Source organism: Mus musculus, chromosome 9 (genome assembly GCF_000001635.26).
Source record: "Mus musculus strain C57BL/6J chromosome 9, GRCm38.p6 C57BL/6J".
NCBI classification, from domain to species: Eukaryota; Metazoa; Chordata; class Mammalia; order Rodentia; family Muridae; genus Mus; species Mus musculus.
This window is the reverse complement of record NC_000075.6, coordinates 99282027-99294537: the sequence shown is the minus strand read 5'-3', so window position 1 is coordinate 99294537 and position 12511 is coordinate 99282027. Positions and strand designations below refer to the sequence as shown.

The following is a 12511-nucleotide window of genomic DNA, read 5'->3' as shown; positions in this document are numbered from 1 at the left end:
CATACATGTATGGTTGTATGTTAATTAGAATATAACATACAAGGCCAGGCTTAGTGACATATGCCTTTAATCCTAGCACTGGGAGGCAGAAGCAGGTGGCCCTCTATGAATTCAAGGCCAGCTGCGTCTGCATAGAGTTCCAGGCTGGCCAGGCTTGCATAGTGAGGCCTGTCTCAAAAAATAAATATGCAAATCTAGAGGCGTCTATACCACACACTGCTACATTTCTCCTTTCTACTCATCTCTCAAGTGCATCCTTCTCTTTTAGGTCACATCAGACCCTAAGGATAAACAGTATCTTGGGAGATGTCTGTCCCAAACTAGAACGTTGCTTCATTATAATGAACTCTCCATAGGAGGCCTCAAAGGCCCTCTACTGGTCTAGGACTACAGTTATTCTGGATAATACAGACAAATACTAATTGAGCACTCATGTATCATGACTTTGGGTAATAGGGCCAAATGCTGAACTCTCCATATGAAGGCTCATCCAACTTCATGTGCTGAGTTGGATCTGGAATCTGTACTGTAAATGTTAGAAGCACTACTAAAGGCCATGAGCTACTTCAGTGGCAATTCTAGCCAATTGCCTCAGGTGTCCTGACAATACTCTACCTGTAAAGGTAATTTCTTGCCTCCTATTCAGAAAAGTACACAGTAGGCAGAGGGCAGCATTCTTGCCACGCCTTGCTTGGGTGATGCTCAGAGTGATGCCCTCTCTACCAGACTCTGGAGTAGAAACCGCCCACATCATTCACCTGCAGTGCACCAGGGTGGCCATCTTCATTCTATTTGTTATGTCTAATAATATACTGCAGAGCTACTTAAAAGCTCATGGCTTAGCATGTTTTGTCTGTCTAGTTATCTGAGTTTTATGTTCATAGTTTTGTAGTACTTTTCCATCCCACACATAGAAAAATAATGGTATCTGTAAATTTGGTTCCTCCCTTTGCCTCCTTTCTCTAGTTTTTCTTTTCTGTTGGAAAGGCAAGGGCTGTTTCTATTCTAACTCTTCTGAAAAGGAGGAAGGCAGAGCTAGCACTGTTATCCCTACAGTGAGCTCTGGGCCAAGCACTGAGTGGGATATGCAGTGTCCAGAAGCCATCTCCACTCTACCCTTTTCTGGGAAACAAATTACAGAAACTCAGCATATAAAGTAGTGTATTAATTCAGGACTGTCATTCGACCAAATGCTTATATATTGTATGGCTCTGTCTAAACCCTAAGAGGGAAAAAAGGAAATAAAAGTTAGGTTGAGTGCCAAGACTCTTTCATAGGTTGTGCACAGGTATGATTTTAAAAGTTAAAAAACTCAAGCCAGGTGTGGTGGTGCACGCCTTTAATTCCAACATTAGGCAGATGGATCTCTGTGAATGAAGCTAGCCTGGTCTACAAAGCAAGTTCCAGGACAGCCAGGGCTATACAGAGAAACCCAGTCTCTAAAAAACAAAAACAAAGGCTAGAGAGATGGCTCAGTGGTTAAGAACACTGGCTGCTCCTCCAGAGGTCCTGAGCTCAATTCCCAGTAACCACATAGTGGCTCACAACCACCTGTAATGAGATCTGATGTCCTCTTCTGGTGTTGTCTGAAGACAGAGACAGTGTACCCACATACATGAAATAAATAAATCTTTTAAAAACATACAAAAAAGCCGGATGTGGTGGCGCACGCCTTTAATCCCAGCACTCGGAGGCAGAGGCAGGTGGATTTCTAAGTTCAAGGCTAGCTTGGTCTACAGAGCGAGTTCCATGACAGCCAGGGCTATACAGATAAACCCTGTCTCGAAAAACCAAAAAAAAAAAAAAAAAAAAAAAAAAAAAACACAAAAAACAAAGACAAAAAGCAACAAGAAAACAAACAAACAAAAAACCCCTTTAGTGGTCTGGAACCATAATTATTCTGGATAATACGGATTAATTTGTATCATGAAGAGCTTTGAGGCATATAAGAACAAGTACAACTTTTTGTTCCTAAAGAGGTCACATACTCTTAGCAAGTGTCTTCGGGTAATAAGACAAAATGCTGACAAATGTTGTCAGTGAATCATATCTTTATTAACCATAGTAGAATTGTATATAATATAGGTTACTGAAAAAATCCAAGGCATAAATACAATACTATTAACTTTATAACAAATCACTTCTCAATAAACTAATAAAAAATTGGAATAAGCTCAAGTTACACAATAAATATAAAATGATCTATAAATCAAATGTGAATATATCTAATTTCCTAGTTGCTTCTTAACACAACTTCTCTAGAGATTAAACAAACAGAAATAAACCCAGTTCTGACAAAGAAAAATAAAATGTTAAGATTGTAAAAATATTCCCCATTAAGATGAAAGTGAGGCTAAGACATTGATCCGAGCATGTGCAAAGGTCAGGAAATGTGCAGCACAGATCTCAGCAGGAGGAGGATGCAGGGTATGGAAGAACTCAGAAGTGCAAAGATGAATCCACTACAAACTCTCAGTGAGAAAAACTCTAAATGTTTTCTGTGGTGGAATTTTGGAGGAGGCAAGCTTATCAAAACAAGCAATTTACAGGATCAGAAATATGTAAGGCCATGTAAGCATGGTCGATCGTGCCCACAATTACAGCACTCAGGAGTCAGGAGCAGGTGGTTATCTGTGCGCTCAAGGCCACACATGTCTATATAAAGAGTTCCAGGCCAGCCAGGACTATACAGTTACACTCTGTCTCAAAAACAAAACAGAGCAAAATATGAAAGCAACAATATTCCAATTTTAGAAAAGTGGGGTTTTTTAGCTTTATAAAGAACAACAAAAACCAAGCCCAACAGATTTTCCAAACATATAGAGAATATTCAGCTACTTACCTTTAAGGATGTCAGTTCATCTACCCACATTTCTATTATAGGAACAAGATGTTCAAATCCACAATCTTGACCAATATCTTTATTGCCGTTTGGGGCTCTTCCTTTGCTCTGTTTATAAATAATCACTGGAGCTCGTGGGTTGTGAACAATTGAATTGATGCTGCACAGCACCTGTAAGCATGGGCAGTATTTGTAGCTATGAGAGTTGTCTGTGTCTGACAAAGTGAGGTACAACAAAGGTGTGTGTCAGGTGCCCACAAATCATTTCCAGACACCTGTGACAGAGGCAATGCAGTCTCCACAGGAATGCATAAATTCTAAGGAAAACTAAATAATTTTTAATTAATAATTAATTGGGTTTGAAAGCTGTCATTGACTGTTATAATCCACACAGAATAATAACCATCTAGACATCATTACCTAAGTCTCCATGTTTCTGTGTTTCTGTCTTCTCATATTTAAGCTAAGTATGGTATTAAAGGGTCTTTTTTATTTGCTTCACAATTTCAGTTAAAATTTCAGGTAAAGAGAGTTACTAACAAAGCCTCACACACTCACTCTATAGAGAAGTCCTGGCCAGCCAGCCCAATAATTCTTCATAAATGCTGTAAGTCCTCCCCCAGGCAGGATTCTCCAAGAATGCCTGTACAGGGTTTCTAGAGCTCGTAGGAAATACTGGTAGTTGTCTGTCCAGGAAAAGCTACAGCAAACAGGTGCTCTGAGAACCTGACTTCTCAGGCTTGTTCATAAGTTTTTGTTTTGTGTTCATTGATAAGTATTTCAACATTCCAATTCTATTATAAACTCATCTATAAGTAATTAACTAAAAAATATTCTTCTCCAAGTTATGAACCAAAGCAGGAAGACAATCCTCTTTTCTCTGACACCAACCACAAGGAAGGTGGTGGGTGAACTAACTGAGAAGAGTGGCACAGACGACAGAATTTAGAAATAAAGGTGTGTGTTAACAGAGATAATGTCTGATCAAAGTGTCATGTCAGTAAATTAGGGGGGACATGGTCGATTCTAAGGCTACAGACTCCAGTGTGCACAGAGGGAGGCAGTACAGGCATAGCAGAGTGAGACAAAGGCAGATGCGAGTGTAGCTTCTCAAGGCCACAAGCTCCGCCCTCACAAGGGAAACACAATTCTCCTCTCATAACTGACATGAAACATTACAAGACTTTAAAAATACAACCTGTTCATAACCAATTAATTCAAAATGGAAAGCCCTATGGCTGGTTGGTGGGGCATGCCTTTAATTCCATCACTCAAGAGGCAGAGGCAGGTAGATTTCTGTGAGTTTGAGGCTAGCCTAGTCAAAGGAAGGAAGGAAGGAAGGAAGGAAGGAAGGAAGGAAGGAAGGAAGAAAGGAAAGAAGGAAAGAAGGGAGGGTGGGGTAGGAGGGACGGAGGAAAAGAAAAGAAAAGAAGGAAGAACAAAAAGGAAAGAAAGAAGAGAGAAAGAGGGAAAGAGAGGGGGGGAAAGAATGAAAAAAAGGCATGAGAAAGAAGAGAAAGGAGAGAAGAGAGACAAAAATCTATGGGGAACAAAAAATGTTTCAGTTCAAGCCCACTTCATTCAATAAACTACTAGATTAATTATTTATCCAATAAACAGTAAAGTTAATTTTCACATTACATAGTTTGAGCTAAATGAAAGCCAAAGATCTGAAAGTTTACTTATATAATAATAACAACAATACCACAACCAGAACAATAAAAGGGTAAGTAGCTTAAATGATGAGAGTAAAAACTATAAAAATCTTAAACAATAGTTATACAGGGTTTACACTGTAGTAGATATTATAAAGACGATGTAGGTGGGTTACAGGAAAATACTATGTGCCTTAGTTTTCTGTTGCTGTGGTGAAATACCCTGAAAAAAGCAACTTCAGGGAGAAAGGGTTTATTCTTGGCTCACAGGTGTAGAAAGATATATTCCATCCTAGCAGGAAAGACATAGCAGCAGGCATGGAAGGCATGGTGGCATGGTGGCATGGTGGCAAGAGCTGGAGACTAGCAGATGACACAGCATCCACATTCAGAAGTAAAGAATAAACAAGAAACGAGGACAAGCTATCCAACAGGGCCTGATCCCAGTGACTCTCTTCCTTAGCCTGGCTCCAACCTCCCAAGGGTTCTACCACCTTTCTAAATGGATGGAAATCAATGGTCAAACACATGAACTTCTAAGGGACATTTCACATTCAAGTCAAGACACACAATGCCATTATATGAGGGATTTTGCAGACTTGGGCATCTGTAAGTACCACAGAACCAGCCACTCACAGATACCAAGCAGCACAATCATTCCTTATAAAGGGGTGATGTATCACACTGCAACCAATCAAGGGGCACCACACACACCAGTCTTTCATCAGCCAGCCAATACCTGAAAGTAGCTCTGCTCAATGAGAGCCTGCTGATGGCTGTCTTTGCTGGGCTCATCTTTTTTCTCCGTGTCATCAGACTTTTTTTGACCAATAAGATCTTGTAATCTAAAGAAGGAAAAAAAAAATCAAGGTAATAAAAATGCTTCCTTAGCCTTTTAGTAAACTAAAATGATTACACCAGTGAGGCAGCTGGCCTCCCCAAAACCTCTTATCTTTTTACTTTTATGTGTGCAAACTTTACATATGCATGGATGTAAAATATAAGCCATACTGTCACTGGGAAAGTTCCTTCCAATAGGTCACAAGTTAGAAGTAATCTCTAAAGGCACGAGGCAGCCCTCCAGGCACAGGGCGGAGGAGACGGGGAGAAGGTGTCTCTCTCTGTGGAATGCTCCTATTGCTGTTGTTTTAAGATAGATTTGATCCTGTCCAAGATCACATCAAATTCTACCCTGCTGTGTCTCTTACAAAACTGGAGTAAGATTGACGGTCAGAGCCTTAAGGAGAGGATTCCCCACCCTACACCCTACCAGACCTGGCCAGAATACCCACTAAGTGACTGGGAATCCTGGCCTCCTGGCAGTTTAAATTACAAACCAACACTCCACTCAAGACAGAAAATGGGCTAAGATGCCATATTGTTCTTTTATATGAAGGATCACCCTGAATTGGCCCAATCATGAAAAATATGGACCCCTATACTTCATAATAAAATATTAAGGAAACAGGGATCATTAATTCAATGATCAAATCCATCTAAGAACCCTATCTTGAGAGTAAGGAAGGGAATCCAGCAAGTGGAAATGAGCCAAGCTCTTAGACGCATGGATGAAGCAGTCTCTCTCTACTCCGTAACTCCAATCCCTCTCCCTCCTGATTCAGATTCCTCCCTGCACCATTCACAACTGTGTGTTAGCAATGATGCTTCACTTTGCCTTCCCATACACACCAGCGGCCAACCTCCTTATGTCTTTGAGGACTTACTCAAAGGGCTAGACAGGCCACATGGACTGTGCTCCTGCAAAGGTTTCAAGATAGTCCATTCTTTTTTGGGTCAGCCCTCCTCCCAAGATTTAATGGAATGGGGCCATCCTGGACCATTCCAATATTGTATTCTAATACACAGATGGTCTTCTCTACGGCTTCTCCAAGGAGATTTTCTATTGGACCACAGAACCTCTCCTTAACCCTCTTGCTGAAAGGGGATAAAGGGTGACATAGGACAAGGTACAAGTAAACCAGACCAGAGTTGCTTATCCTGGTCATATCTAACAGGAGGAATCCAAGTCCTAGGGCTAGAACATAGCCAACCAATTCTGTCCTTCCCATTTCCCAAGACTCTAAAATAATTGAAGGCCTTCCCAGGAGTCAGAAGATATTATATGATTTGGATCTCAGGGTATGGTGAATTGGCCACCCAACTCAACTTTCCACCCTATGTAATATGTGTGTGTGTGTGTGTGTGAGAGAGAGAGAGAGAGAGGGAAGAGAAGGAGAAGGAGGAGAAGGAAGAAGGAGGAGGAGGAGGAGGAAGGAGGGGAGGAGGAGGAGAGGAGAGAAGAGAAAGAGAGAGGAGAGAGAAAGAGAGATTGATTGATTAGGGTGGCTGCCAGAGCAATTGGTGAGATATGCTGATGCTTGGACAAAGAATGATGCTGTCTGTGATCCTGCCGAGTGCCCTGACTATGGCAACAGGGAAGCTGTACTGGACACATGTTCCTGACCCATCTTTGTTACATCCTTTGGTATGGTCAAGGCTAAAAGTACTTGTGACCTCTAATAATTCTCTCTCTCTCTCTCATTACATAGAGGGGAAAGTTGACTTGAGTGAGCAGTCTCAGTGCTAGTGCTCCCCAGTTAAGGCCTTCTTTATGTTTAAAAGTTGCCTTTGATTCAGAGATCCATTCAATCTAAGCATAGGCTTGGGTTTGAGTTTTCTTGAAACTCTCTGAAAAAGAGACATGGCCAATTGGAATTGCTCATGTTTTCTGTTGCTTGCCTTTAAAAGACACTGAGAAAATATACTAACTGCTGGCATGGTATTAGCCTGCAGCCCTCCATACCTGTCTCTTGCATCTTCTTTTTGTCTTTTCTATAACCACTCTTACTCCCTCAGTTGCAGTTTTCATGTTGGCTCTGGGAAATAAGCTTTTAAAGAGGCATTTAAAAAGGCTCATCCAGGAAACCAGATCTCTTTAGACTAAATTACCCTTACACCTCTAATCAGGCTTAAAAACACCCCTATTAGAGCCTAATCCTCTTTGAGGTACTACATAGCAGGCCATTTCTTACTGATGATATGGCGTTGGACCCAGAACATGTAATTTCCCATGTTTTCCAATTAGCAAAATCCTAGCAATTACTGCCAAGAACCTCAAGTTGGGCTTTCTCAAGAATAGCAGCAGAGACTCCACTTCTTCTACTCTGGGGACTTAGTTAAAACTCCTCATTAAAATGAATATCTCACTCACCCACTGTGGGAGGGCCCATATCCTATTATTCTATCCTTATTACAGCAGCATGAACAGCAAAACTGGATGCATGAATTCACCACACTAGTCTTAAACATAAACTACTTTCCCTGATTCTCCTACACTATCAATGGATCCTGAGACCAAGTCCAACTCATTCCAGTTACTCTCATGAGCCACTGCGGACCTTAAGCTGCTCTTTAAACAACTGTCTTCCAACAAAAGATAAGTTCATAAGTGTGCAAAGCAGCAGCATATGTAGGTACCACCGTTGCTGTAGCTTTTAGTTTATATCTCACTTGTCCTGTGCCTACCTTACTTTGTGGTGTAACTTTTCCCATAATTCGGGATGACCCCTTAAATCACTCTGCTTTACTCCCAGATGATTTTTTTGACTACTCCAATACCCACCCTCCCCATAGTCCATGTCCTACCCAGGAACCTGAGTTCACAAGACCTTGGAAAATATAGGGCTTTCATCTTCCTCCAAAATGGACGTTTCTTCATTATCAGATTTGAATCAAATTCAGGACTGCCCCAATTTTTAGAGTGGGAGGGAACTACTCTAGATCTTTAGAAAGGGGACCATTTTTCAGGGATATCTGGAACTTCAATCAATAAAGCAATACCTTTTAGGAATCCCCTTTAACATAACCAAAATAAAATATCTGGTCTTTTCTCCTCAGCTATGGGAGAAACAGGAGACAATACTTATTAGACAGCAGTCTCATTACTGTGTTGCTATCAATAACATTTCACCAGAGGTTTCTAAAGAAAGGTTGCAAAGGTAAGCAAGGTCCACTGTTATACCATTCATTGCTCCCCTCCCCCGCCCCAAATTCCCTACCTGGTAGCTGATGATGGATTATTGAATCCCCAGTAACTAAAAACTCTAAACTTATTGGAATGATACGGTAGACCAACATCCCATTGAGTACTAATACCATCCTTAGGCCTGGAAAACACTGGGAACTGTTATGGCACACTCAGACTTCATCCTACATGGGAGTTATTTTTACTTGATCAACCCTACACTGGGACATTTTTATATTTGGGGCCCATTCTCATTACCCTGGCTGTCCTCAAACCCTTCAGTGGAGCCAACATTCTGGGTAGACTTCTCAGAACTGACTGACAATCCAAAAGAAAGTAGATCTTTTTTAATAAACTAGGCACTAGATTCATGGGACAAACTGAATGAGCCACAACAGAGAGGAGACATTCTCTAGAAAAAGAATAGGACATGGAGTAGAGTTACTATCACAGGAGGAAAGTAGAGTATGGGAGATACTCCCAGAAGAAAATTCTAACCCAATTGATTGGCTAAGTTGAACTAGGCAGGCCTTACAAAATTACTTTCTAACCCAAAACTGTGAAGGGCCTGTACCCTAACTCAACAGTGACTCTGAACTATGTTGATGCAGATGGAATCATAATTAGCTATGGGACAATGGCCAACCATCCTTAATGCAGAGCCACATGCCAAAAAACTATAGAAAAAACATGGGTAACTATGCTCTAGAAAGTAATTACTACTAAATTCAACACAAGTCATTGTGCTCTAACTGCCCAGGTTCCTAGATTAAATAAATCTGCAAATCTCCTATTGTACAACTAACTGGACTAATGGGAAACTGAAGAGGCCATTTTCATCATGCCCACTGGACAGAGATGGACAATCCTCCAAAATGAGCTTCAGTGGGCTTTATCTCCAACTGTGAACAAAAAGGTGCTGTCTGGCTATGTCCCTAAAAGAAATGGAATTCTGATTGCTCCCATGTCTGGCCCTTAGTCTCTGTTCCAACTAGGAATAAAGTTTGGTACATGGGTAATGCTTGCTGGGAGGGTGTAACCCATAAGAAAACTGTAACATGATCAGCCTTCTCCTGTAGACAACAAAGCACACACTCCCTCACACTGGAATTTGGTGCAATACCAAAGAAATAAAACAGACCTACTTATGGTCCATTTATAACCTATGATAACCTTGATGTTATCCCTAGAGCTAACTGTAAATACACCCTGAGACATTAAAATCATGAATGTAAAAAAAAAAAAAAAAATTAAAAAAAAATCATGAATGTACAATGGCCTGAGACTCAGTTACATCTGGCAAATAATAAGGCAAACAAATTTCTCAGAAAAGTCAACAGGAACACTCAATAAGATACACTTAACAGTGGACAAGGGAGGAAATGACATCCTTAGCTTGTTATCACCTATGACCAACCATGCCAAGGTTCTGTGGCTGGCTATCATACATATTTCCCTCATCAATGACCTTTCCTGAGATGCAACAGACTCTCCTAACCACCTTCATTATAATGCCCTTAATCTCATTAATTATATGTTTTAGATGTTGCCACAAATACCAAAAACATAGGACAATGAAAGAAAGCTATCACCATGTGGAACTAAAATGACAGGCCAACCCACCACCACATAGGCCTTTCTGCTATGGGCTCCTAAACAGGCCCTTCTGGAGGGACCCTGACTACTGTTCTGTCAGCTGACTGCAGTTAGGGTTACCTCCTGAGAGGGGTTGATGAAAGAAAGTAGGAGTTAGGAAGTTCACTTGTTAGGTAGAGAGTGAGAGAAAAGGAGACCAGGATAATGTTAACTCCACATATCTTAAAATGGATGTTGAATATCGTAAAGGAGGGGCCAGGGCCAAAAAACAAACCTTCTATTCCAGCATGGCCTACATCAGAGAATGGGTACTTGTAGAGAGAGACATGTTTAGAAGAAAGTGCAAGGCATGTGGACAATGTCTTGCTACCTCGTGGATCCAGAACCCCAACTAATCAAAATAACTTCCCTGCCTGAGTACTGAAGCCCACCATCTAATTCCTGAGCTGGGAAAAAAAAAAACCATCATATCAGAGAGTTCCAGTTAAACTGGTAATGAAGGTACTGACTGAATCAATATAAAAAACTCCGCCAAAGATACCTTGTGAACTCCAGGACCTATCCTTTCAGAGGACTCTGTTCTTACCTACTATTTTTGCTTTGATTTAAACATTACCTGTGCTACACTTTGGATCCTTTATTGCCCTTTAATTATTTAATTGGTGGAAAAAGAATTCGACAGCCACACACAATGTAATGCTTGTGGTGCCTCTGCCCACCACACTATCCTGCTTGCCGTTATCAAAACCACTATTAATATTGTATTCAGGTTCTATCAAAATTGCCTTTTCTATTCCTTTATGATCCTTCTCCCTTATGTCATCTCAATGAGGTCTATTTTGCAACCCCAGTGTTTAGAACGCCACATAGATACTAGGAAGTACTACTGTGCAGACAAAACACAGCAACAATAGGGATATTCACTGACTAAATGCAACCTTTCCAAACCTTTCCCTAGAATTCTGTCTAGTTTTTCTCCCCAAACTTAAGTAGATAGACAATGAATCCTTCCTTGTTTTTCCTTGCCTTTTCAGTTGGGATAGTAGTGTTTCCACAGGGAGGAGAAAGAGCAGCTCTCACTGGAAAACTGAACTATGCATACCAACAACACAAATGAATTGATCTATATTTAATGCATATACTAACAATTTTCAAAATAATCAATCCCACAGCTTCACAAATTTCTCAAGTCCTAGTCGTTTGAATCAATGAATATACTAGATAATCTTATGGATGCACCATCACTACTTAAGATCATCGTTTTAAATGCCTCAGACCTTACTTTGTAAAGCAGGAGGAGGAGTTAAAGGTGTTAGATAGGGGGGCTGGTGAGATGGCTCAGTGGGTAAGAGCACCCGACTGCTCTTCCGAAGGTCAGGAGTTCAAATCCCAGCAACCACATGGTGGCTCACAACCATCCGATCACGAGATCTGACTCCCTCTTCTGGAGTGTCTGAAGACAGCTACAGTGTACTTATATATAATAAATAAATAAATAACTCTTTAAAAAAAAAAAAAAAAAAAAAAAAAAAAAGGTGTTAGATAGGACTGGTTCACTATGTGCTTTCTAGTACTTTTAGTTTTTAAATGACAAAACTTACTAAACTTTTTTAGATCATGCTGAGAGCCATCTCAGTGCTAGAGCCTTTACCTTTCCGTGCTTAAGGCCCTGGGTTCAATCTCTAACACAAAAATTAACATAAAACTTCAGATTGTAACTTACCTACAACAAAAATATAGGATCTGCTACCCATAATTTCTGTTTCTCCTATAATTTTCCCATTTCTAAAGGTAATTTTCATCAAAATCATTTTTTTTCTTTTCTTCCTATACTTTTTTCCCACTCAATTGAGGTAGAAATAAGACCAAGTCCAGGCCTAGAAGAATCAAATATTATACACTTTGTCTCATATGCAGTTCCTAATGTCAAATATTTTGTGTATTTAACTTGGAAACTAAGTGAAGCCAGCAAGCTAGAAAGGGTTTTTGAAGGCTACACAGTAAGGGCAGAGGATAATAGGTCATAGGTGAAATGCCAGTGGTATGGTGGGAGAGTGCGGCATACAGGCTTAACCAGGAAGGGTTGCACAGTATAGGGTACCTAGGAGGTAGACAAGGGGGCTGACCCAAGGAAGGGATACATGAAAAACCATATGGAGGTCTACTATCTTACAACTCAATATTTAAAATTGAAGGGACAGAAAAATATATGTGAAATAAAAGAAGAGGGGAATTACTGGTTGTTAAAGGGTTAAGTAAGCATGAGGGTTAGGGGGTTAAAGAGAAAACAAGTTAACCAAAACTAAAGATATAGGAAAAAGCCTATGGAAGTCCACTAGCTAAGTAGCTGGTTTGAAATTACAACTTTAAAAAATACCTCTTTAATGGAAATAA

At 40.4% G+C, this 12511-nt stretch overlaps 1 protein-coding gene across 20 annotated transcripts in view; it reads right to left on the bottom strand.

The window, feature by feature from the left end:
- The window catches only part of Cep70 (centrosomal protein 70), a 142296-nt gene that overhangs the window by 31342 nt on the left and 98443 nt on the right, over window positions 1-12511 (bottom strand). For 19 of the 20 annotated variants that reach the window (XR_003947992.1, XR_003947993.1, XR_003947990.1 and 16 more), the window contains 2 exons: window positions 5237-5342; window positions 2843-3013 (listed from right to left, as the gene is read on the bottom strand). Coding sequence is in view for 14 of the 20 variants with exons in the window: in XM_017313546.2 (XP_017169035.1) it covers window positions 2843-3013; window positions 5237-5342 (277 nt within the window). In the remaining 6 variants the exon portion in view is untranslated. Of the gene's footprint in view, window positions 1-2842; window positions 3014-5236; window positions 5343-12511 lie in introns of those variants that run through there. The other variant, XR_001779002.2, reaches the window with a different exon arrangement.